This window comes from Xenopus tropicalis, chromosome 1 (genome assembly GCF_000004195.4).
Source record: "Xenopus tropicalis strain Nigerian chromosome 1, UCB_Xtro_10.0, whole genome shotgun sequence".
Classification (NCBI taxonomy): Eukaryota; Metazoa; Chordata; class Amphibia; order Anura; family Pipidae; genus Xenopus; species Xenopus tropicalis.
In genome coordinates this window covers 161,402,343-161,429,983 of record NC_030677.2, presented here as the reverse complement: position 1 = coordinate 161,429,983, position 27,641 = coordinate 161,402,343, and the positions used below count along the sequence as shown (strand labels likewise).

Sequence of the window (27,641 nt, the reverse complement as noted above, 5' to 3'; positions counted from 1 at the left end):
TTAGCGGAAAGTATTACTTTTACTGCTGGACTAAGGCTGTAGGGCCACCGTTTGGGCATCCTGATACAGTATTAAAGCATTGTGTACATTAGAAAGCTGACACACCCTTGAAGTCATTATTATGTCACTGAACAATGTTTGCAGTGTGCTATAGTCGTATATCTACAGCAGACGGACTGTGGGGTAGCTCCATGATACTGCAGTGGGCTCTGCACTGATGGGTGCCCTGGTATGATCCTTTTTCTTCTGAAGCAGGTTCAATCCCTGAGACTTGCCGCTGAACAAGATGTGAATAAAGTCCTCCTTGTTCCATCAGCTCACTGTGGCTACCCTGCTGTACCATCTGGCCCTTGTCTAGAACAATTATGTTGTGTGCTTTTTCTATAGTGCTCAGCCTGTGAGCTACTATTAGCACTGTGCGGTTCTGTAGGTCACTGTTCATTGCTTGCTGGATCTGAAATGAATGACTGGTGATTATTCATGTATTGTGCATGTGTAAAGCCTTCCTTATTACACATGGTCATGCTATAAACTCATACAATTGGCGACAGTATGCAGGCATGCTTTCTGCTCTGTCCCATAATTTTACTAAGAGACAGAATCATGCAAGTACTCAAATGCTCAGCACCATTTATACATATTATTTGACTCCCCAGCATAGGAATCTACAATGAAGTCCTGATTGATTTAAAGGTGATTTTTGTTTAAAACAAGTGTAATAATTTACGTAAACTTGGCACTGGCACAGTCATACTTCAATTACACAAAGACTTTGCCAGCAGTGTGCTTACAATAACATTTCAATGATTCTGCATTTGATTGGTTTGCCTTTCTGTGGCATAGTTAAATGGAATGTCATTGCTAAGAGAAAGAGGCTGAAATTCATGGATATGAGTCATTTTTTTTTACCCAGTAACAATATTACTGAGGTTATGTACTAATTGGTGAAAGGTACTGTATGCACTAGATCAGGGGTGTCAAACTCAATCACATAAGGGGGCCGAAATCTAAAACACAGGCTAAGTCGCGGGCCAAATGTTTTATTAATAAACTTAGTAAGATACTAAGGGGTATATTTATCACAATGTGTAAAAAGTGGAGTAAGACATTACCGGTGATGTTACTCATAGCAGCCAATAAATGCTTTGCTACTGTTGAAATCTGATTACTGATTGGATGCCTTGGGCAACATTACTGGTAATGCTTCACTCCACTTTTTACACAGCATGATAAATATACCCCTTAGTCTTAGTTACTATGTGAGGAAAATGGAAATTGATCAGGCTGGATGGTCAGACACACTCACCAAGGGCCACATAAAACAGCCAAGTGGGCCGGATTTGGCCCCCAGGCCTTGAGTTTGACATATATGCACTAGATTTAATGAGAGCGAAAGGTTAGTGTTGTGTGGGTCAGGAAAAACTCAACCTGGGCATGACCTGCAAAACCTTAACCCACAAATCACAAAACTTCCATGTAAATTTGCAGTGTAAAAAGACATTGGGCCTGATTCACTAAAGTGCGGTAAAAATTATCGCACACTTTTTTGCGGTAAAAAAGATGCGATAATTAGCGCGCGATTCACTACAGCATTACCGCATGTGATAAGTCGCCATTTTCGCATGCGGTATTTGTCGCGCTAGTTTTACCGCATGCGTTTAATTTCCGCGCTGAAAAGAATGATTCACTATAACTTTTGCACGCTAAATATCGCATTCGGCTATGCGAAAATTAACTCCTACTACAGGCAGGCGAAAAATTATAGAAAAGTACAGTAAATGATTTTTTTGCAATAAAATATAGACTTACAGTGTTATTTATTCAAGTATGTGTGTTTTTACTCAATTTTACTAAAGTCTTGGCATGTATGGAATTTCGCTACTAATATACAGTACTATAGCGGTGAATATGTTGTCGCCAAAATATACAGTACTATAGCGGTGAATATTTTGTCGCGATAATATACTGTACTGTAGCGGCGAATATTTTTTCGCGCAAAATACATTACTATGTATATTTTGGCGATTTTTTTAATCGCGATTTTGTAATCTTGCGACTTGCGCCCATTTTGTGGCGATTTTGTAATCTCGTGACATGTGCGACTTGGGGCCATTTTGTGTCATTCAGCCAAACTGAGAGGAGATGCCTGGGGTTTCTGACTTGCTACCAGGGGAGAGGCGCTACATTATCAGCGTGCTCCTGCGTGCAGGATATGACCACCCACCGCTGGGGGACTTAGGGGTCCACGAGAGGAAGAGGGCAATCCTGGCTGAGCTAAGAGAGGGTTTGCTCGCCTGGTTTGCCCTTGATGTGGACCCCCGCCAGCTCTGGCGTCTGTGGTCCGACCTGAAGCGCAGGAGCCCAGAACTGGTCGCTGAAATTGCGGAAGGTAATTATTGTACTTTATTATGCTTTTACAGTATACGTTCAGTAAAAGATTTAGATTTTGTTTTGCCACAGGCACCCAGGTTTTTTTTGCAAATAAACTTTTATACAGCACCTCTCTAGCACTCTGTGCTCTCCCAGGGCAAAATGTCGCCATTTTCAAGCTGCCGATTGTCGCGTGCGTAATGTCGCGACAATTAGCGCATGCAATAAATAGCGTGCATGCGGAAAATACCGCGCACGCTATTTATCGCGACAAGAATATCGCATGAAATACTGCGCGTAAAATAGCGCAAGTGTACTAATAGTGAATCGTGCGAAAAGTCTAAAAGTCTAAAAATAGCGCACGTTATTTCGCACTTTGTGCGTCAACATTTTTTGTTGCACGCCAAATTGGAGTCGCGTCAATAATGGGCGTGTCAAAAAAGGGTGCGGTCATGTAAAAAAAAAAACAAGTACGACCAAAAAAAAGGATGCGAGTGACCAAAAAAGACGTGGGTGACAAAAAAATCGTGTGACAAATGCGTTTCGCGAATTTTCTTGCCATTTCGCAAATGTTATGGCGAAGCGAAACGACACAGATTCGCTCATCTCTAGAGACCTACATTGTTTTGGGGTATAGTTTTCCTTTAAGTGAATCATGGTGGATATTGTTTGCTTTTCTATCACAGACATCTGTTGCTGCCGTGGCAGATTTAGCAGGAAATAGGTGGGCAGTCAAGGCAGCCAAAATGTGAATGTACAATGTGTTTCCCATATGTGCCCCCAACCCATTGGACAAGATGTGTACTTTTATCTGTCACTTACAGCATGCTCGCTTTCAGCATCAAGTGCACTTGTTGCTTCATCCAGTATCAGCACTTGAGGATTTCGGATTAAAGAACGTGCTACTGCCACTCTCTGTTTCTGGCCCCCAGATAACTGGGCACCCTTCTCTCCGGCTTCTGAATTTGAAAAGCGACAGCAGTCAGCAACACAGACACAAAGTGGTTTTGCATGGAGGTAAACACAAGATTTGAACAAGGTTAAATATCCTGGCACACTAAAGAGTTGAAATATATACCATCAATTGTCATCTTATTGTTGGCATGGCCTGGATTTCATTTTCTCTTAAAGAAGAAATAACCTTGAAATAGATTTTCAACAGTGTTTTAATTATTTGTAAATGGAAGTGCATCTGGAAGCAGTCTTTTACAGTTGCCTCTCATACCACTGCAACATTGTATTGGTAGTTGGCTCCCCTCTAGCCAAGATTCCAAATCCCACAATGCCTTTCATGTCCTATAATTAACAGAAATGCAAAAGAACAATAACTGGAGTGTGCCAGGTTTTGTAGGAATTGGAGTTCTGGCAAGAAGAAATATTCTCCATTTCCCATAAAAGAACAAAGAAAAGAAATGGAGGTAATAATAGATGTTAATATGTAAGTAGAAGTGATAGAATAAAGCAAGTGAATGAAGAGAATGAAGGTTGACCTTTTACTAGTAGCTTCTAGTAGCAGCTACTTTTTCACAGCTACTAAACACCAGAAAATATCCTGCCATAGACAATAATGAAAACTGCCTCTGCTAAACCACTCATAGAGACAATTATCGGTAAATGATCAGTATTTTTGTAGCCAGAACAAGTAACTGCTACTAGTAGCTCCATGTGTCTTCACCCTTAGTGGATGTTTGCTTTGAGAAAGTGGCACAAAGTTGCTCCAAAACTTTACTAGTTATTCAATAAAGACTTTTTTATTTCTATACAAAACCCTTTGACCTCATACTCTCACGCAATTCTTCCTGCGCTCCCCTGTGGTTGGATGCAGGAGAATGCCACAAGGGAGAACAGGAAATGCTTGTGAATATGAGCTCTTCTGTGCCCTGCAGTTTTTGCAAAATGCTCTGTTTACCCTGATTACAACCTCCTTCCTAGAACCACTAGTAAACTGCATGGGAAAAAAAACCTTGTCTGATATATATTGAAATCCAGATTAGGAATCAATTCACTATCTGCACCTGGACAGGAGTGAAGGTTAAGGAACAGCTTCTTCTAACCCTTCCACAGGAGACTCAGCACCTGAGGATGGAAACAGGGCAGTATTTTGTGGAGGGGTGCAAACTAAAAGAAGCTCCTGTGTTAAAGGGATTCTGTCATGATTTTTATGGTGTATTTCAATTTCTAAATGACACCGTTAAGTAGCAAATAATTAACTCTTCCATTTAAAATTTTATTCTTGAACTAACAAATGTATTTTTTAGCTGTCATATTGGTTTGTAGGCGCCATCTCAGTGCATTGTCAGTGCATCTGAGTCAGCACCACACATGAGAATTGCTTTCCGGTAACCTATTATTTCTCCTACTACTATGTAATTGGAGGAGTCCCAAGCCAGACTTGGATTTCTTACTACTGAGTGCTATTCTGATATCTACTAGGAGCTGCTATTTTGGGAGTAAAGGGAGGGGGCTGATATCACTCCAACTTGCAGCTCAGCAGTAAAGTGTGACGGAAGTTTATCAGAGCACAGGTCACATGGCTGTGGCACCTTGGGAAATGCAAAATATGGCTAGCACCATGTAAAATTTCAAAATTAAATATTAGAAAATCTATTTCCATTCTTGAAAAACAGATTTCAATGCAGGATTCTGCTAGAGAAGCTCCATTGACTAATTTTTTTTTTTTTTAAAAAAAAGGTTGTCTGTTAAAGTCTGGGAGTAAAAACAAAATAGAGAGTCAGATCAGCATCAGCTCTGGCAGAATGCTGGTAGAGGTAGCAGTGGTTTTGGAACTGGGAGTGCCTAGAGGGAATCTCACAATTAAATTTCATGCTCTGCCTGGAATTCTCCTTTATTCCCCAAGCTTAGAGAATGCTGAGTAGAAGAAAGCAACTGATATTTTTGACTTTATAGACACAGAAATATATATGTAGTTTTATCTTTTGCGTAAATCAGATGTAGGAAAATCCCAAAAGCCTAAAAAAAATGACATTCAATAAATAACAGGATGTATAGTAATACAAATGATACCTGTGTTATATCCTTCTTGAAGCTCCATGATGAAAGAGTGTGCATTGGCTCTTTTTGCAGCACTTACAACTGATTCCAATGGCACAGAATTCAGTCCATAGGAAATATTATTCTCAATGGAACGTGCAAAGAGCACCGGCTCTTGACTAACCATGGATATCTGTAAGAATAATAAGTGTGTGCTATACGTGACCAATTGCTGCAACAACAGTTAGACTAACTTTACATAATAGCTAAAGTTGAAATCCCTTCAGTGAGTATATTTGTGGGAGCTTTCTAGTAGTGAAAATACCTCCAAATTAGATTTACAGGATCAGGAAATCCAACTTTCGGTCATTAATTAAAACAGAAATTTGCTGATCCTGGAAAGTATTAAAGCTTTTTTCCTGTGACAAATATTTACTTATCTTGATGGCATTTAACAAGACCAACAAGTATTTATTTGGTTCTGTAGCAGAGTTATTATTGCCCTTGGTACAACTGTATTTAATACAAACATTCTGCCTTCTGTAGTAATTTTTTTTAAGGGGACTAATGACTTCCTTATGAGTATGAAGAGATATGAAGTTACATTATTGATTAGGAAGGGGTGAAGGTTGATAGACTTCACTTGCAATTTCTGGCTATACCCATTCTTCTAATAGAATATACTTAACTATGTTTGCATGTGGTTCAGAACGCGCTCCTGCTTTGGGCTGAACTTACTCCAGAACTACATGAATCGTATTTCCTTTTTCCCTCGAGTGACTAGGGAAGGAAAGGAGAGTACATACCTTTGCATGAAGATACTTGTGGTCATACATTTTAATAGGCTGACCGTCTAGTAAAACTTCTCCATCTTGCACAGAATAGAAATTCTCTAAGATATTCACACAAGAGCTTTTTCCACTTCCAGAGGGACCCACCAGGGCAGTAATTTTGCCAGGATACAGATTAAAGGACAAGTTCTACAGAGAAAAAGAAAAACTTTATGCTACATGTATCTGTTTATTAACAACAAGATGATGCTAACTCTCATTGAAAATGCTGGAACATGATTTTTCTAAATTCCAGTTCATTGGAAACTGGGCAAGGGACTTTTAACATGCAGCAATTTTATATTATTTTTTTCCAGACGCTTATGGGGAAACATGAGCCAGGAGGAAGGAGGTAAGGCCAGTCCTTTGAGCTACAGTAGTTTTATTTGCATGAAATGACTTTCTTTTATAAACTGTGTACGAAGCTGAAACAGAAACCTTCTGTTCTGGCAATGCATTCGCTACGAGACAGAAAAGGCATTGATGCTCGGTACAACAAAGACGTATTTTGATGGGAATTGAAATGAAAGAAATGACTATCACATCTCAGATGAAACTGCTGGACACTAACGGTTCATCTACTGAGAATCTCCCCAAAAAAGGCTTCCGCCAGGCACAGACAGGTTATAAGAGCTCATAATTGTCTTTAATACCTTTTCTGCAAGAATTTAAAGTTAACATTACAAACAACTTTGCTCTTTAATAAAATGGCACAAAAAATTGAACACAGTGCAAATGACATATAAGGGTGGTTTGGCACGTTTATTATCCCTAACCAGTGGCACAGGAGCAACATTCTCACCAACCCTATGGATGTTGCTCCCAGTGGTGCCTCAAAGCAGGTGCCCATTTTTAAATCTCTGGTTTGGAAACACAGTTTTACTCAAAGCCTCCTGCAGGCTAGCAATCCACATGGGCTACCAAATAGCCAATCGCTTGCATCCTTAAAAGGATTCCTGTCATTGGAAAACATGTTTTTTTCCAGAATCCATCAGTTAATCGAGCTTCTCCAGCAGAATCCTGCATTGAAATCCATTTTTTAAAAGCACAAAGAGACTTTTTTATATTTAATTTTGAAATTTCACATGGGGCTAGCCATAGTCTTAATTTCCAAGGGTGCCACAGCCATGTGACTTGTGCTCTGATAAACGTCAGTCATGTTTTACTGCTGAGCTGCAAGTTGGAGTGATATCCCCCCCTCTCAGCAGCTTATCAGCAGAACAATGAGAAGGGAGCAAGATAGAATAGAATTCAGTAGTAAGAAAGCCAAGTCTGGCTTGGGACTCCTCTAGTTACATGGGAGTAGGAGAAACAATAGGTTACCTGAAAGCAGTTCTAATGTTTAGCGCTGGCTCTTTAAGAAAGCTCAGACTCAGACACAATGCACTAAGATGGCTGCCAACACAACAATATTACAACTATTAAAAAATACATTTGTTGGTTTAAGAATAACATTTTAAATGGTAGAGTGAATTATTTGCTATGTAAACAGTGTAATTTAGAAATAAAAGTACACCATAAAAATCAATACGGTATCCCTTTAAGAAACTTTTTTTTTTCATGCCTGTGTGGCTCATCAACACATTTTTACATCTAAGTGTGGCAAATGAGTATAAATGTTTGGGGACTCCTGCTCTAGAATAACCTGCAAAAACATGCACAGCATGATCAACTTGGCATGGTAACTTGACCATTATGTACAACAAAGCACTGTTTTTAGAAATACACCACATTACTTACCTGCAACACCAAAGAGGTGGGCCTTGTGGGGTATGAGAAAGTGACATTTCTAAACTCCACTTTACCCTCCAAATGTTCAGGAGCCAAGGTCCCATTATTTTCCATTTTTGGTTTTCGATCAATGAACTCAAACACTTTTTCTGCAGCTCCAACGCCCTGCATCAACCCGCCATAGACAGAGCCAACAGACTAGAATAAAATACATATGTGAGGTTTGACATAATATTTTATATCCTCATATTAATGTAATCACATATGCATATATTCATATACTTTGATATACTTTGGAGCTTAGCATATCATACTCTATTTTAGAAATACATCTCCATTTTGTAACTGCACAATAGTGTCCTTGCATGGCTTGCACATAGCGAAATACATATTATGTATCTTATTATGAACTTCCATTGTGGTAGTGTCCTTCTTGTTCCCGTAATTACGCTTTTGTCCTGGCAGGAGAGCTCCCGCAAGTTCCCTACACTTAGGGGCTGATTTACTAACCCACGAATCCGAATGGGAAAAATTCCGATTGGAAAACGAACATTTTGCGACTTTTTCGTATTTTTTTGCGATTTTTTCGTCGCCGTTATGACTTTTCGTAAATTGTTGCGACTTTTTCGTAACCATTACGACTTGCGCAAATTGTTGCGACTTTTTCGTAGCCGTTACGATTTGCTCGTATCTTGTCGCGACTTTTTCGTATTGAGCGCTCGTAAACTGCGGGCAAAACTTTCAGACTTAGCATGATTTTGGAAGCCTCCCATAGGACTCAATGGCCCAAGAAAAGTCACGATACTGAAGCTTGAATGAATCCGAAACTTTCGTACTCGGCGCGAAGGCTACGAAAAAGTCGCGACATTTTGCAAACCAGTCGTAATGGCTACGAAAAAGTCACGACACTTTACGAAAAAATCGCAAAATACCAATCAGTACGAAAAAACGCATTCGGACCGTTCGTGGATTAGTAAATCAGCCCTTACAGTCTGCGGTCAGGAACCCTTACAACATATAGTATCAATATTTCTGCAATCTTTCCAAGCTTATTATACTACCTTAAAGTGGACCTGTCACCCAGACATAAAAAGCTGTATAATAAAAGCCCTTTTCAAATTAAACATGAAACCCAAAATAATTTTTTTATTACCACATCCATACCCATTATAAAAGCATTTTAAAATCCCAGCTGTCAATCATATAATGCCTGCCTTAGGCATAGAGGTGGGGCAGACAGTTACTTTCACTTTCAATTCAGAACTTCTTAGATGTTGCTGCTCTCCTCACATCCCCCCTCCCTCCGCACCATGTAATTGTGTAACCAGTGCATGGACGTGGGTATTAGGCCCCTCCATACTGGCACAGAAACAAGATTTTGGCAGGATGCAATGCCTGCTTTGATAACAGTGTCCACAAAATGTCCCCTGCCTGCTTGCTGCAATTGTGAATTCCAAGGCTGAAGAAAATAAGATTAAAATAATTTATATAGTGTAAGTAAAGTTTATTTTGCTTGCCAAACACAATAGAAAACAATTTGAAATTATTTCTTAAGGTGACAGGTCCGCTTTAACATTATAAATTGTTTTCAGATGTCATTTTTCAGATTACAGAGTTTGTTTAATACAGATTTAAAGCTAAATGGAATATCATCCACAGACCTCCATTATTTTGTGTCCCCCACTTGCCAAAATTAGCACAGTAAATGCTAGACTGCTTGACTTTTAGGATTTAGATCTTCTTTCTAACTCCTTAGCTGGTCAGTGTAACATCCCATTAAACCTTAAAGAGATGAAGCAAGCAACATTTAAAACCCCCTCGATGAGACAATGTAAGTGATCTGTTCCCTTGACTTGAACTCATCTCCTCTTTCACACCTGAGATGCATGGGTAATGTGCTGCCTTCTGCTCAGTGGAATGAATTACAGAGAACACATGACCTCACATATCTAAGGAGCGCAAAGAGCTTTGCAGGCAAGTGCCCAAGCTCTGCCTGACTGTACTAAGATTTTGGCAAATTACACACAAAGCTGCTGCCATATTAAAGGCTTTGCATGATTCGCCCACCTTTATAAATAAGCCCGCTGAGTGCACAATGCCAACCTGTATTAAAATGCAACATAGTGCACCTAGGGTCACTGCTTTGGGCAATAGGGAAACTGCAGGACCAGTAATTTATTTAGGCATTGTGAGGTACTGCTTGAGATCCCGAAGGAAATGTTAGCCAAGTTCTATAATGTCAGTTGTACTGCTTAGATGCTCTGCTTTACTTATATCAGGGGGTACACATAGAGATGACAGGTCTGCAACCACCAAAACAAACCCCAGCAGTAAAGCAGATGATACACACAGAGAGTGGCAGTTCTTACCAAGGTATATTCTAGCATAGATCCAATACCATCAGGCAGGCAAGGAGAAGAACCCTCTACACCAGGATAAGGTATAAAAGAAAGGCTAGAAAAACCAGGGCTCTTGGCAGCAGAAATTATTTCTGATAAATGAGACCTCTAGGCTTTATTATAGTATTTCTCTGTGTTAAAACTGTCTCTGTATTATACACTTTAAATGTTATTATTCCAAAATAAATATATGTACATGTAGGTATTAGCTGAGCAGAGAGTGACTGAGGCAGCCAGGCAGCCTTACCAGCTACAGTGATCTGCAAGCCTTCCCTATGACATCCCACCAACCCCCAATTTATATACTGAATGGAATATAACAATAATATACATGCAGTATCTAGCAATTTGCACTCACCTCCATGCATCCGCCCAGGAGAAATTCATAAATAACAAAGGAAATAAGGTTACCGCTGGTCATTTGTTCTGAAATAACCAAGTGACCTCCATAGTACAAAATGCTAATCTGCAACACCAGTTGAGTGAACTAAAAAAAAAAGAGATGGGGAAACTCATTATCCGACAGACCCCAGTAAACCAGTTAACATCCTGTGTGCTTCAGCAGTTGAGTTTCTACTGGTTGGAGACTTTTTGGACCAACCCTTTTTTTACTATAGACCCGCTTTTAGAGAGAAAATTACACCAAAATAAAAGTGCCCCATATGCATTTTCCACACAAGTTCACTTGGCACATATATTTAGCATCATTTCTAGAAAGAAATATTATTTTTATTTAAAGGAGAAGGAAAGGCTAATAAAGAGTTAATCTCTAGCTGCAGGCATACCTTCAGTTCTCTTAATAGTGCCCTTAAGTCTCCCCATATTTCTCCAGTTCAGATAATCAGAAGCCTCATGGGAAAAAAAACGCAGAGCTCTGTAAAGAAAGTTCCCATAATGCTTCACTCCTGCACCAAGACCCAGACCGGTGTACATGCACAGTGTGTAAGACTATGAGGAAGCTTCCTGCTGATTGGCTCAGATCTCACATTCCTAAGGGGGGGAGGGAGTTCTTAGCATTCTTGAGGGAGTGGGGAGCAGGAGAGGGGAGAGAGCTGCGTGTCTCTGGCACAGGAAAACAAAGAGACAACAAATCCTGTTTCTTTTGAGTGCTTATGGCTGTATTTACATAGACCTTTCTGATAAAGCTTACTTAGGTTTTACCTTTCCTTCTCCTTTAAAAAACACTTGTTTTCAATAAACAAGGCTCTTTGTATCCAGTCGTTAATATGTACTATACATAAAGCTCCTGAGTGAATGAGTTGTTCATTTAAACATGCACCATAAAAGCAGACAAGCAAGTTCCGCAATACAAAGACTTCTATATGTTCTGGAAAAGAAGAATGTTGGACAGGTCAATTAAATATATTTCATTTTTTGGCAGCACTGTCCCTTATCTGCTTGTTATGTTCTAACCAGACTCCTATTCACCGATTTGTATGCACACCTTCAGGATTTTTCAAGGGTACCTTTAAATTTCACATGAATCTTCCATTACACTCTCGTCCAGTTTTCAACCTTCAGATAATCTTGTAAAAACCTGTGTTCCATTTTGAATTCGATTTTGTCTTTCCTTTTATTTTTGAAAAGATTAAAGATTACCTTATAAAAATACCTTCATAAATATTTACCAACAATTTTACAACTGTAAAACGGTATAAATTCTCATTTAAGGTTACATCAAACCTGATTTAATACCAGATCATTTGTCTATTGCAACCTCCTTCAAAATAGAATTCCCTAAAAACACCTGTCTCCATTGCAGTTTCTCGTATGCCTTTACACTGTAAAACTTATAAGTGCCTTTTACCCACAGTCAGTCGAAGATAGATTTTCTCTTCCTGTAGGGCTTCAGTTTTCTTAAAACCTATATGTGTCATAACATACGATGAGGCAGGCTTGTATGGTTCAGATGCATGCACAAGGTTGGGGTGGGGGCACACACTTGTAGTGGGTTATGCTACAGTCTGATCGGTCAGTTGCCTATGGTCTACCTGATGCATCGATGCTTACTTATTGATGCCAGCCAGGAACTTGTGTTGATCACATAATGGTACAAGATCAAGCACACAAACTGATGCAATTACACACCCAGATTGAAACAATTATGTGCATGCATGGACAGAATTCCACACACTTATTGATACACACCTGCATCAGTGCAGTAGCTATTTAGAGAAACTGGCCTTCTCATTCCTTGCTCGGATAACGTCCCTTGCATTATAGAGTTCCTGCTTGCTGCATTGCTGAATATTGACTTTGGCTTATTTGGCATCTCGCCTCATCTAGTTTGATTGATTATTCTGGTTATTTTCTGTTCCTGCTGCTTGCTGCCTGCCCCAATCTCTGCCAGCCTGTGCCTGCCATTTCTGCTATTGCTTCGTAGTTTCAATGCCAGAGAGCATGATGCACTTATTCCTGCCTGACCTTTCCTGTATCCTGTAAAAGTTTGGCTCTCCTTCTACTACTTTATTCCCAGTACTTCTCTGTTAGAACAGTAGTGTCCAGCATTTTGGTTCCTGTAAAGCCTGGTAAACCTCACACAATAATATTTAACTTACCAATTATGTTATCCTGCTCTACCATAGAATACAGACACTCCTATGAACAAAATCTTTACACCTTTTACTTCACACTGTCAAAAGTTTAAATGAGTTGGTTCCTAATCCTACTGGCTGCCCAACAAGCCCCTAGTGCCATTACATGTTACACTGCACCAGCATAACAACATTCATGCTGAAATGCTTATACACCTAAAAGACAATGAAACCAAAATAAAATCCATATTTGTCATTTCAAATACTGACCAAATTGAAGCCATAATATGTAAATAACATATTTTTTAGGTTAAGTAGACAGTAGGTGAATGCAGACAGTAAATAATGTTTACGATGCTCTAATTCATTAGAAGACAAACATTATATTTGTTCTAGATCAGTGGTTCTCAACCTTCCTAATGCCGCGACCCTTTAATACATTTCCTCATGTTGTGGTGACCCCCCACAAAAAGACCTGGCGTGCGCAGCGCGGCAAAATTTTTGACCACGCCCCCTTTGTGGCCACGCCCCAATTGCCACACCCCATTTTTAAAATAGTTAAAATAGTACCCACGATGGCCCAATAGACAGCACCCCCATACAGTGCCCCCCATACACAGTGCCTCATTTGCCCCCATAGACAGTGCCCCCAATTGACCCCATAGACCATGCCCTCAATTGCCCCACAGACAGTAGCCCCCATAGAAAGTACCCTCCATACACAATGCCCCCATACACAGTAGCCCTCCTTACACAGTGCCCCCCCATACACAGAGCCCCCCATACACAGAGCCCCCCATACACAGTGCCCCCCATACACAGTAGCCCTCCTTACACAGTGCCCCCCCATACACAGTACCCCCCCATAAACAGAGCCCCCCTTACAGTGTCCCCCCATACAGTGCCCCCCATACACAGAGCCCCCCATACACAGAGCCCCCCAATTGCCCCCATAGAGAGTACCTCCAAATTCCCCGCTCCTTATTCGGCTCCTCGTACGGCGGCCACAGGACCTTTTATAAGGTTGCGCCCGTGCGTACGTGTGACGTCACACGTATGCACGGGCGCAACCTTATAAAAGGAACTGTCGCCGCCGTACGAGGAGCTGAATAAGAAGAAGGAGCCGCAAGAAGAGACAAGCGCTCCGCTGCAGCCAGCGCGTCCCGCTGGCCTGGCTTGTTTAATGAATGTTCTGCATTTCCGTAATGCGGGACATTCATTGAACAATCCGGGACAGCGGGACGCGCTGTAAAAACCGGGACTGTCGCGACCCCTGTGAAAGGGTCATTCGACCCCCAGGTTGAGAACCGCTGTTCTAGATTTTTAAAACAGAAACCAAACAAAACTAATTACTTCTGTGACCTGAGCTACACATACCAGGTATCCAAAAAGGATAGAAAATTGGCTTGAAGGGTTGGTGTAGCTTACTCTGTGAGTTTAATATGATGCACCAGCCCAAAAATAATGTGTTGCAGGGAAAAAAATATGAAATGTTAAATTAAGTAACTTGATCTTTATATAAGAAATTAAGAAAGGTGCACTGCTCAGAACTATCAAATCTTGTGCTGTTCCATTTAACATATGCCCAGTAAAAACTACTAAACAGAATAAATTCATTAAAATAAATAAAGGGTGATTTTGGGGGACTAAATCTTCCTAACATTAAAGTAAATAATGCACTTGTTAAGAATAGCAGGGTATTGGATCCAGCAAAAGAGTATATTCACACCCTATAAAACAGACCAACCATAGGAAATACTTTGGTTAACTTTTACATATTCCACCTTCCAAAATTGATTTATTTGCTATGGAAAGGCAGTAAGTTGTCCTCCCACCAAAAAAATAAAACAAAATAAAAATATTAAACACCACAAGCCAGTTCCAAGACAGCATATAGATCATAGACATACAATGGGAAGGAAGGAGAATGACATTTGTACAATTGTACAACATATGGAAGTCCAGGGGCAGAGTTACTACATGTGTTTTATTAATACAAAAAAAATTGTTTTCAAAAATTAGAATTATTTGCTTATAATTAAGTCTATGGGAGATTGCCTTCCCATAATTCCTTATAAGAACTGATTGGTTGGAAGCAACAATTCAAATAGAAAAAAGGGTACAGTTATATTCAAAACCTTTCCAGACTATGAGAAATCTTAACTTGGGTGTCCAAAACAAACAACATTATGGTATGATATTGATATTTTGTGAGGTAATAAAATGCTGACTTGCCTACAACCAATTTGCCCCCTTCCAAGAGCGCTGGAATTTAAATGAACTTTAGGTCAGGGATATTGTTTCTCCTCCCCATTTCACCTTGTTCTTTATCTCTCCCTCCCTCATCTTCTTGCTGTTCAATCTCCCTTGAAGATTTAGAGGAAACTAAGAGAACCATGGGGGTTAGAGGGGTGCCAGGCTGCATGTTTTTGTTTGTCTTTTGTTTTGTTGCTGTTCCTTATTTTGGCTTAATAATTTGCTTTAGAATAATGAAGTAAAGCCGACTCATTGTGAAAAAAGGGGGGTATAATTACTGCTTCATAATCATGTACATTAAAATCTTTACAATAGTAACCTCTAAGGATCTTAAGCTGTTAAGATGTCAATATGATCTGATACTCCATATTAGGGGGCATGTGTCTTTATGTATTTCTTAGGCAGACTCAGACCCACGTTTTTGAACCGATATACTACATACACATTCGACATGGGGTGTCTATGTAGTCCAATATGCTGTCCAAGATGTGCCACATAACCAGGAAGTTGCATCACACAGACCAGACCAGAAAAGAAAACTACACATTTTTTTCTTTCAGATTATATAAGGACCCACTCTTTACCCAGACTACAAATAGTTATGAAATCTGGGCCCTTCATCCCCAAACCCAATAGAGGAGGATTTGGATAAGGCCAAACAAAAATGCAAAATAACATGTTCTATCCTGCATTATAACATAACTATGTAGGGAACCGGTAAATTGTACCTTTTCTAACTCTGTGGTCCCCTAGTATTTGGACAGCTATGAAGGGTCCTTAATGTAATGGGAAGTAAATCCCTTCTTTCTGGGTCATAGCATGACCCCTTGTGCAGTTCCACAGTTTGGCCATTAGGCACTGTGGCACTGTGATATAAAAGGCTGAGCAGCCATGAGGCTGGAGGCCATTTTGTGAAGCTCTCTGCCTGAGCAAGCAGGCAGAAAGATACTGGTAGGTTCAGAAAGAATAGTCAGCTCTTGTTATAGGTCACACTAGGTGTGATAGACAGGCAGGGCTATTTAGTGAGCAGCATTTTGGCTCCAACCAGGAATTGGAGGGAGCGATTATAATCCTGGGTATAATACTGCCCAGTGTCAGGTTAACAGTGTACAGACCTAGGGTTAGATAGTGATCACCCAGGTTCCACTGGAAGCATATACCTGAAAACTGGGAGTTAACCCATTGTGCCCTGCAACTAAAGAGTTATTGTGAGATGCTACTACCTACCTATTCTATGCTGTAATTACTCCTAAGTGGCTGTGTAAATAAACAGTTCATGGTTTCAAGGTTAAGAACCACTGGCGCCCATTTATTGAGAAATACAACACATATATGCCTGGCCTCCATATTAAGCAAGGGCTCACCCCTGTAGGATACAGTCTCATCCGGGACAAAATACGGTGTAGCTTGTGGTAATAGAAGGGCTAATTTATTAGAAGCTTGCAACTACTTACCCCAGTAGACCATACATAATATGTATATGCAATGGCCTCTTTTTTGTGCAGGGCATAGACTTGCTGCAGTCTCTCTTTGTACACACAGGCTTCAGTATCTTCATTTGCAAAACTACGAACAGTTTTCATGGAAGAAATTGTCTCCTCTGCGATGCTGTTGGCTTGTGCAAGAGCTGTCTGGACTTCTTTAGCAAGTTTCTAAAAGATAAAACACAGGAGTTTAAGTTTCTTACCCACAGCTGTAGGAATATGACACAAATATAGGCATGCCTACTAGCTTGTTGTAGCAAAGTCAGCATAACTTATGTATGCATGCATGTATGTACAACTATAATTATTCCCCATAACTAATTATATGGGGATATTCTTATATGCCATTTGGACTTCCTGGGTATTAAGGAGTCTGTGGGGATGTATGCTTAGAGATGTGTACAATGGAGAATGTACAGGAATAAAGAGTGATTTGATGAAGCATCGGTGGTGATGAAGAAACAGTGGAAAAATGAAGCATGGACTCAGAATATGGAGTTGAATAAAGGAGAAACAAAGACAGAGAGAGGAAGAGATGGGTAGCTGTTTTGTTTCCAGTATGAAACATACTAGGGAAGCAATTAGATTGTAAGCTCTTTGGGGCAGGGCCCTCTTCACCTCTTGTATCAGTTATTGGTTGCTTTTCATGTAATTCTGTATGTTCAATGTATGAAATCCACTCATTGTACAGCACTTTATAGCGCTTTATACATATATGTTAATAATAATAATAAATGTAGTATTAAGAGACTTGGTCAACTCTCCGCTTCAACATTACAATGTTGAAAGGGGCTTAATTTAGGGCCCTGAAGTTATAGGGATCCCAAGTCCAGATTATGGTGAATCTGTGAGGTATAAAAAGACATTTTTAATATTCATAGAATGAATGTCAATCTGCTGTAACTGGAGCTCTCGCAACCTCTAAAGAACCTAAAATCTGTCTTGTCAGGGGTGCTGAGAATTGTAGTTAAACAACAGCCTGATTGGCCTCAGTTCAGGCTGTAAATCTATAGTAGTCTAAAGTGGTATGTTTTTCTCCTTGGCTATTGAAAGAAGTATTGGCCAAACTTCCTATATCCCATCAGAAAATAGATTTTTTTTTTGTATAGAAATCAATGGAATATTCTCTGCTGGCATGAAACACCCACTTTTCCAGTAAAATGCCCCAAAATGTAGACAATCAGAATTTGATCTGATGATCTGGAACTTACTAATTATTGGCAAGGCTGGAAAAACCAATGAAAAGAAACACATCCTTCTGAAACCAGGACCTATGTGAGTCAGTAATGAGATGGTACAATTAGGTGTGGCCAGCCTGCTCAGTGCTCTCACATTACATCAAGCAGCACCGAGGTTATTTTTAGGCACTGACGAATAACAGGAAAAAGGTGGAGAGACTTGCAGGTGGCTATTAGTCAAACAAGTTGAGAATGGGGCCGTATATTCAAGGCCACTGTTATAGCACCCTCTGGTGTTTGTCATATCAAAATGTAAAATCGGGGAAATGTACTATGCATTTAAAGTATATAGCACAAGAAAACTTAAATACAGATCACTTTGTACTTTATACTTGCATCCACAATGCATTGGCCTTTCTGAGATCACCTGTCCAGTACACTAATACCAGGCAATTTTAATTCTCCAAACATTTTTAAGCACTAATAAAAGTGTCTAGTATCATACAATGGTATATAACGGTAAGAGCAATTATCAACTAAAAATATGTCAGCACCAAGTAAAAAACTCATTGTCAAATTATGAGGTAAAATAGAGTAGAAAGAAAAAGTCTGATACAATTTGCGCGTAAATTTTTTTTCAAGCACATTGTATTTGTATATTTTCTCAAGGAGACATTATTAACTACACAACTGCATTCTGTTTAGTAAAAATAAACAAAAGCCATTCTTTCAGATGCAGATTGGAAATGCCTACTGAGAGAAGGGAAGTGCGGATTTCTTACAGAAAATAAAGCAAGTGTTGTCTCCTCACCTTGTAATATTTGCCATACACCCTAGAAACCATGATGATGAGGGGGAAACCCATAAAAGTCAGTAGGGAGAGCTGCCATGACAGGCTGAACATGAAGGCAATCACTCCTACTGCTTTAACCAGGCTACGCAGGAAGATGTTTACATTCTCAGAAACCACATCACTGACAATGGTTGTATCAGAGGTTAAACGAGAGATGATGTCTCCTAGTGTTGATAAGAATGGGAAACAATAATTTTTACAATTTACTTATCTGAAAATATTATATGTTGCATTTAGAAATACATGCAATACAATTGTACTCCCTGTAAGATAGTCTGACTGGATGCACATTGCTTTTACACCCCATCCATCTACTCCATGTGTACATACGGACAAGCCAGTGAAGAGAAGGCAAGAGGCACAACGTGTAAGGTCTGGCTGGGGACAGATAGATATTCTTGTAATCTAATGTGAAGCAATGTATATGTAATTGCAAAGAGTACTTCAGCATACCGGTTTGTGCAACCTCTAACCCAGCACAGTGTGGTCTGCACAGTGTACAAGGGTCAGACCCTCCTTAATATTGTATTATGAGATGGTTAGAAGTTGATTTTTTTTGCAACACAATTTCCAACATATCAATATCACGTTAAACAAACAAAAATAAGTTTAAGCCTTAGCCAAAACTGTGCCAAACCTGTGGCACTGTAATACAGGGCATGGCTGGCAGTCTGAAGACTAATTAATATGAAGTGTGGGTGCAAATGGTTATATCCTGGGACTATAAAACAGTGATGTTGTGACATGTTTTCATATATCAAATGCTCATGGTGGAATAAATAATTAAAATTAAAAATAATAGAAAAAAACACTGGTTTACAGGGTCCATCTCATAACTAGACGAAAGGTTGTTATAAATACTGTTATAAAAATTTTGTGGCTTAGATCAGTGTTACCATCTAGTGGTAAAATGGTGTATTTCAAGACACTTAAAATTCTGCTCAATTTTAAGTAATTTCACCCAAAAACTAATATTGCACACTGAAAGAAAATGTAATTTAAAGCAACTTTCAAATATACACTCATTAAATTTTTCAGTGGGTTAAAAGTTATTTGTAATTGTAATTGCAATGAAAAGCTGTATCTGCCTGGTGGTTAACATTATGCGCCTTACTGCTGCTATCCAGATTATTTTACAGGTTGCTGCTAAACAGCATGTTACAGATTAAGTTGAAAAGACAGCATTTTGCTTATAGTTCAGCTGGTGTTATTGGCTAACATTTGGCACCCTATTGATTTCACCTTTGCCTCTCCTTTTATTCCTATAGCAGGAACCTTGAGGAAGTAAAATTCACTATTTATAGGTATATTTAATATACCTACCTGAGCAGAGAAAAGGTATTCCCTAATAATTTACTAATGCAGCCACGCCATGCAGGCCCACTATTGACAAGCTGGTAGAAAGTTCCATTTTAGATGTAAGGGAGTACTAAGTATGACACAATTTGAATAGCAAATAATCATTTGCAATCAGGTTAGAGGTGTGTGTGTGTGTGTGTGTGTTGTATGTCCCTACTCCAAAAGCAAACACCCTGAGGATGTACTTTCTTCAAACTATGTTGTCAACCTTCTGTTATCCTTTCTGTTGTGCTACAAATATCAAGATCATCATCAATTCACATAAGTTCAGTACCAGTGTGGTTCTCATCAAAGAAACCAATTTCTTGAGACAGCAGTGAGCGAAAGAGCAGGTTACGTATACGGATGTTCAGTCTGGCAAAAGTAAAGGTAAATAGACCCCCTCGTACTCCAGAGGAGAATGCACTGAAATAAAGATAAAACCAATGAAAAGAAAAGATATGGGTAAACAGAATGTAACAGTGATCTATGCATAGTCATACTGTACATAAAAACACATCACAGAACTGTTTTTGTGAATAGAACATTTGAATGTATATGCAATACATAGTTGTAGGATTTGAGGACTGTGCTTATTTCCTCAGTTAACAACCCAGTTATGTCACATTACAGCTAACTTTCCTCCTACTTAAGACTTAAGCTGCCATATATCTATACACAAATAGGCAACTGTTCAATACACATTTATTGGCCAATGCTTTCCCTACAATTAATTCTCTCTGAATGTTTATGTCTTCAAAAACAGCTTTCATTCAAACTTTTTTTTATCATAAAATCACTAAGCCTTAATACATAAATAAATCCTTTAAGGTGCTTACCTTTCCTTATATTTTTATCAAGCATGATTAAAGCTCATAGAACATGCAGAATTTTGAACTTTGTTGTTCTCTCGGGGAGAACTTGGTTGGTCAAAATTCCATTGCCTGTCTACACTGGTTGCCCAGTGATCATGGGGGCCCATTTACATGGACTCCACAGATGTATTTTCTCCACAGATACAGCCTAGAAGGGGGGACCTGTACAAAGCATAGCCTAGGGGACCCACATATCTTTAGTACACCGCTGCTGGTGGGAAAACTTTGGCTTTCCGAAAAGTCGCCCAAAGTTGCCTTGTGAGGCATTTTCACATAAGTCACTTGTGTGGGGCCCTAATAGTTGCTGAGCTATTAAGGGAGAGAAGATTATAAGAAGAAGGGAACTAACTTCAGCAAGCAGAGTTAGAAACACCAGCAAACGTGGTGGTGTGATAGAGCTGGAGCTTCGATACTCATCTAGACAATTAATAGGAATTCTTACATGTATTATTCATTTACACTGTATTATAAAGGTACCTTGCAACAGCCAGGAGTGTCAGAAGAACAATTGCACTGGAAAACTGCTCCAAACTTCTTTGGACAACAATCCCATCTATGACCAGCCCTGTGTAATATGGACTAAATATTTCTCCTGTTGTAAACAGAAACCATATTTGTAGCCATGTATAATTACAAATGGCAGGCATGCGACATAGCACACATAAAGGTACACATACATAGAAGTCTGGATACCAGCTTTATTGGCTGAACACCGGGATTATGCTCCCTTTCTGCAGCATATGGAAATTTAGACCAAGTAGGTGACAGCAAAAGAAGCTCTGTCAATTACTGCTCTTTTCTCTGTCATTTCTAAAGAAAGTATCTAAAATATCTTTTTAGAAATAACAACCCAAAAAGAAATCATAGTAAAATAAGTAGTGTGGCATTAATCATATTACATAACAGATTTTTAAAGATGTATCCTAGGGAAATAAAGTAGTAACACATACACATATGTATATAAAGGTGCATGTTTGTGTGATGTTGGAAATCATCCATCAAACGTGTTGCAAAATGTCCTAATAGGTCAATGGCAGGCAGCTCATAAGGTATCCATTTTAAAATAACTTGCCTCAACAATATTTAGAGGAATATGAACATTATTTAACCTTTGTTTTAGTTAATGACACATTACTGCTATTAAAGGGGTGGTTCACCTATAAGTTAACTTTTAGTATGTTATAAAATGGCCTATTCATAGCAACTTTGCAGTTGGTTTTTATTATTTATGTTTTATATTTCTGAATTATTTGCCTTCCTCCTCTGACTGTTTCCAGCTTTCAAATGGGGGTCACTGACCCTTGCAGCAAAAAATAACTATTGCTCTGTGAGACTACAATTTATATGCTATTGATACTTATGTTTACTTATCTTTCTGTTTAGACCCTCTCCTATTCATATTCCCATCTCTCATTTAAACTACTGCCTGGTTGCTGGGGTAATTAAGACTCTAAAAACCAGATTGCTGCTGAAATACCAAACTGGAAAGCTGCTGAACAAAAAGCAAAATAACTGAAAAACCATATCAAATACAAAATGAAGACCAAATGCAAATGATTTTAGAATATTAAGGTCTACATTACACTAAAAGTTAATTAAACAACCCCTTGAAACCAACCTGTAGGTGACAGACCATCTTGACGCCATGGTACAGAATCAGCTCCTGACATAGCAGCCAAACATAAGTTGCTGCTTATAGCTATAAAAACACTATTGCCTTCTACTTACCTAAAGTGCATAGAAGAAGAAAGAAAAAAGCTAAGATAAGGTATACAGCATCTTGTTTGGAATAGGACAACAATTTTCCTATATTTGTTCCAGAAAGTTTCGTTTTTGTCTTCTGTGTTTGGTTGTTGCTGTGCTCCTGATCCTGGTTACCATTACTGTGAGAATGCAGCCTGCAGTTTTCCCAGTATGGGACAATCTTACTCATCTGAATCCACAAGCAAAGTGTACCGGCTGATGATATCCAAGTCCATGCAAGAAGACTCCAAAACCAGTGATCCTGTACTGGCTTTTCATACTCAGAATATAGCAGCAGCTTTATCATAGTGTAGGCAGCAATGAGGTAGCATAACAAGGTTATTGCTATTATAGAAGCTTTAAGTCTTTGGGGGCCTTGTTTTCTGTTTCTTAAGACACCAATCACAGCACCAACACATATGCAAACCCTGAGTATTGAAGTCCCCCAAACATCCAGCATTGAATAAAACATATTAAAACCCAGTACATCTTGTATAATGCTGGGCTTTTTACAACTGCATATGTACAAAATGGAGGACAAAATAAGGTCACATGCAGTGAATGCAAGAGTGCAGAGAGTTACTTTATACATTGTCATCTTTAGCGCTGCTTAAAAGGACATTGATGTCTACAGCAAGCACATCCAATGGAAATAATCTGTAATGATAATAATGCACTAGTTAGTAAATGTCATCATCTAAACAAAAGCAATATAATTAAGCATACTAACACCTTTGAAAAGAGTTTGCTTAGATTATATCCAGATGACTTTTTCCACCTGTTAGTGGTCATTTATGAATTACAGGGGAGGTGCAAGGTGCCATGCTTTTTGTATTTTACCCCCTTCCCCACCGTGAACAGCCACAGGTGCTCTATAACGAAAGACCTGCACATTCCCTGAATACAGAGCTGCCTGCATTTGTCAGTGCTTCATTCATGAAGGGAGGGGTGGGGGCGGCTAAAGCACTTACTGTATGTCTGGGGCATTTGTAAATTACCCCTGTTCTCTTTTGCGATGGTAAAACTACTTAAAAGTATTTTTTAAGTATTAAAAGTATTTTAAGTATTTTTTTTTTTATCCCACCATGCTCCTCTATAAGGGGGCTGCCATATTTGTGCAGCAGGAGTCCTTTAGCATTGGAAGCTATAACTAACAAGTTGAGAAGGGGCAGTCAGGTTGGCATCAACATGATATATGGGTAACTTTTTATGTAGATGAATATTTGGAAGTGTAGTTTTTTTGTGTCAGTATATCATAGATGCAGTTATAGTACTGATGCTATTATAGTAAATGCTATAACAAAATACAGATGCTATTCATCCATTCAAATAAATGCTATAACAAAGGCGCCTTTGTTTTTACATGACCTATAATCAGTGCTGGGCCAAGCCGACCGGGTGCCCTAGGCAACACACTATAATAAATATTCCCCTAATAAAGTGTTGTGCAAACCTGTTTATGTGAGCAGCTTTTTGAAGAAAGATACAAATTCCATGGATATTTTCTCTATTAAATCTAGGCCTCTGTCCTACATTTACAAATATTTTTGTCTTGTCACAGGGACACAAGAAATTAGTAATATCTTCTCCAAAGGAAAATATAAAGAGAAGCCTCTGTGTCCCACCAACATATCTAGACCTTAGGTAATACATATCAATAATTAATAAGAAGCACCTGTAATCTCACCACACTTGAGGGAGGGAATGGGGCACTAAGTACAGCATGCACCAGGCTTTTAGCGCACAAAGATTATCTGCAATGGGATATACCAGTGGCACTCAATGGGTTAACTGTAATGCATATATTCTATTGCCATTATTGGCCAATGTGTCATTTACACTGCTTACACTTAATGCTGGCAGCAAACCAGTCACATTACAGCTGTTTTCCTTGCCAGTAGTTTACACTCGACTAATTATCCTTTGCAATATCCTTTTCTTCCATGATCAGATTACCTCCAGCAACATACAAATTTAATGGGCAGCCCCTGTCTGTCCTCATCCTTGTCTGACTGTAGCCTGCAATTGGATAGGAGATGATACCATCTGACCCACAAATATTTCTGTCACAAATTAGGAGTAAAAGGATTATCCATTTTGTTTTTGGTTGTGCTGGTGGTAATATACAGTAAGGCATTGCTATTATCTTTAAGCACCATATTAGGGATGCACCAAATCCACTATTTAAGGATTCAGACGAACCCCAAATCCATTGCAAAAGATTGGGCTGAATCTAACCGAATCCAAGTCCTAATTTTGCATACACAAATTAGGATAAAAAAGCAGTAAAGACAACCGTGTGCTTTGTGCACGGCGAAAAACGCTCAACTTCTGTGTTTAAGCTGCAAAAAAGTATGTTAAACTTACATATGGAGCAGTGGGGAGAGGTTCCCATTGCTCCGTAATAATTCCAGTGCCGCCCTAGGCCCGGGCCTCGCCACAAATCCGGGCTTGCTTACTCCTTCCAAAAGCTTTCCTGCCAAAGATGTCAAACTAATGTTCCTATCATTTTTAGGCTGGGAATGGGATCCCTTTTTAATAGTGGCTGCATATAAGCAATTCACCAATCTCTCGGCACCATGCCAGACCTCAAAATATGGCAATCACATAGCTAAGTTTTGTTTAGTAACTGCACTGGGATGAATACCTCCTGCAGGCAACCCTGCGCAACTTTGGGAAACCCGAAGCGATGCAAAGGGCTTTCCACTGACAACTTCTAATTATGTTAAACTCAGGACTGAAATTGATAAATGGAAAAGTTAGTTATAGGTTCTGAATGCTGGACAGACTGGAGTGAAGACTGCAGAATGTAAAGGAGAATGTTGCCGTTGCCATTGTGTCCTGCACATGCAGTCCACTTTCTGTTGGCCAGTATTGATATTTTTGTGCAGGGATGTAAGTGTGGGATAAAGGATACAGTTAAAGGAACAGTAACACCAAAAAATGAAAGTGTTTTAAAGTAATTCAAATATAACGTACTGTGGCCCTGCACTGGTAAAACTGGGGTGTTTGCTTCAGGAACACTACTATAGTTTATATAAATAAGCTGCTGTGTAGCCCCGGGGGCAGCCATTGAAGCTGGAAAAAAGGAGAAAAGGCTCAGGTTACATAGCAGATAACAGATAAGACACCATTGTATTCTACAGGGTTTATCTGTTAGCTGCTATATAACCTGTGCCTTTTCTTCTTTTGAATGCCTGCCCCCATGGCCACACACCAGGGTTTATATAAACTCTAGTAGTGTATCTGAAGCAAACACAAAACTTTTACCAGTGCAGGGCAGCAGTACAGTATAGTTTAATTTCTTTAAAATATATACATTTTTTGGTGTTACTGTTCCTTTAAAGGGGAACTATTGTGTGAAAAACAATATTGAGCCAATGAACTGTACTCATCTAAATATAGAATGAAAAAGTAGTGTTTTGGGGATAGGAGCTAGGCTGACCTGATAGCCAACTGAATCCTGACTGCAGGGCTGTGATTGGCTACTCCCCTCCAAATGCCCTTCTGTCAGGGTCCAGTTTTACAGATAGTTTTAATATTTAGACCAAAGTGAAACCAGCACCATATATTATTCACAATTGCCTACAAGATTAGAGGTTTCTTAGTTTATTTTATGTGTCTCCTTTAAAACAAGGTGGTGCTGGGAAAAGAGTTAGTAACTGTGGGATGGGTACAGTAAAGCAGTTACAGAATTGTAACAATGTAATAGTGTGTTTAGTAAGTCAAGATAAGTTGAAGGAAAATAGTGTAATTGTGGGACTGTGGCTATAGTAATACACTATAGAGACAGCAATGGAGACAGGTCAGGATACCTGACTGCGCACTCAACTTGTTGGTAGATGCTACGAGTTTGAATCCCGAATGGGAAAAATTCGGATTGGATGCAATAATTTCTGAAGATCGCAAATATCACGAAAATGCTTATGAAAAAATCGTATTAGTCACGATAATATCGTATTGGCGATCTGAAAGTCACAAAATTTTCGTACCGAACAGTTGTAAACAGTGGCAGAACCTTACCGAATTTTTTGCACAAGCGTATGAAAAAGTCGTGCGGGCGCAAAAAGATCGGCGGAAATACGCTCTGAGCATTCGTGTCTTAATAAATCTCCCCCTAGGAGTTGTAGATGCAAAATACATGCAGAGCTCAGGATGACTCAATAGTTTCTCTTAGTTTTACAGTCAATAATATTTTAAATAGATTAATAGTTAGTCTATGCAACAATGTAATTGGTGGTTCCAAAAATGTAGGCCTTCCCTATATATGGGGGTCCTGAGTGAGTGGTTGTGGAAAGGGTGGGGGGACCATATGGGTAATTAGGGTAAAACCTGTTTAGCACAGTCCTGAAAGCCCAGCCCCAGGGCCATTTAGGTGAGGTTAGTGGACACTAACTTACTGTACCAGATATTACTGGAGCTATTACTGAATGGCTGGGATAGCACTTACCAAATACTCAAATGAGGCTTCAGCAAAAAATATCAGAACTCCTGTTGCAGTCTGGGAATTCCAAGGCCATCGGGACCATAACTGTAAATGGGGTAAGTTTGTAGTGAAGCAGGCATGACTATTGGTGTGTGGCGATATAATGTGAGCTAGGGCAATTCAGCGCAAGCTCATGTTACCAAAGGAAAACCTTCCCGCATTGTTATTGTGGCTTTTGTTTGACAAGCGTATCTGAAGAAACATTATAAGTTTAAAGTACGCAAACAGCAAAGGTTTCCCTGCGATACAGAAGTACCTGAGCGGACACTGGAACGCAATGAAGAGCTGTCCTTGCAACGCCTTTCTCAATAAATAGCGCTGTACGCGCTGCCGAATGGAAATTCTGCTCTGAGCTGCGCTGCATTCACTCGGAGTCGGCGCATCCCAGCATCAGTTCCCCAAGCGGCGGGGGTATGGTCCTTACCTGGCTGCGCATCTCTTCCCCTTTAATTCAGTCCCACTGCGGTGAGGCGAGAAACGCTAGTGCCTACGTCACGTGTGCCCCGCCCACTCAGTATCTCCGATAACCGGCGCTCCTGCAAATCCGGGAACTCGGGCTTAAGGGCAGGTGAA

At 39.6% G+C, this 27,641-nt stretch overlaps 1 protein-coding gene across 4 annotated transcripts; it reads right to left on the bottom strand.

Moving 5' to 3' along the window:
* Nucleotides 1-27,641, bottom strand: abcb9 (ATP binding cassette subfamily B member 9). 4 transcript variants are annotated; one of them, XM_002935185.5, is made up of 12 exons: nt 27,493-27,641; nt 22,568-23,239; nt 21,317-21,431; nt 20,260-20,390; nt 18,585-18,790; nt 16,566-16,763; nt 10,680-10,808; nt 7,932-8,120; nt 6,168-6,341; nt 5,395-5,554; nt 3,193-3,329; nt 1-454 (listed from the first exon to the last, which is right to left on the bottom strand). In XM_002935185.5, exons 2-12 carry the CDS (start codon nt 23,178-23,180, stop codon nt 149-151), a joined length of 2,358 nt encoding a protein of 785 aa, XP_002935231.2. In that variant the 5' UTR covers nt 23,181-23,239; nt 27,493-27,641; the 3' UTR covers nt 1-148. The 4 variants fall into 4 exon arrangements, with proteins under 4 accessions (XP_002935231.2, XP_004910575.1, XP_004910576.1 ...); XM_004910518.4 differs by lacking the exon at nt 27,493-27,641 and adding an exon at nt 27,033-27,486; XM_004910519.4 differs by lacking the exon at nt 27,493-27,641 and adding an exon at nt 27,325-27,486.

Coding starts and splice junctions, on each gene's coding strand:
- abcb9 (XM_002935185.5), bottom strand. CDS start 23,180: ATGACAATGTATAAAGTAACTCTCTGCACTCTTGCATTCACTGCATGT. Junction 18,791..20,259: donor CTTTGATGAGAACCACACTG/GTACTGAACTTA, acceptor TATCAACACTAG/GAGACATCATCTCTCGTTTA. Junction 5,555..6,167: donor ACAAGTATCTTCATGCAAAG/GTATGTACTCTC, acceptor TTATTCTTACAG/ATATCCATGGTTAGTCAAGA.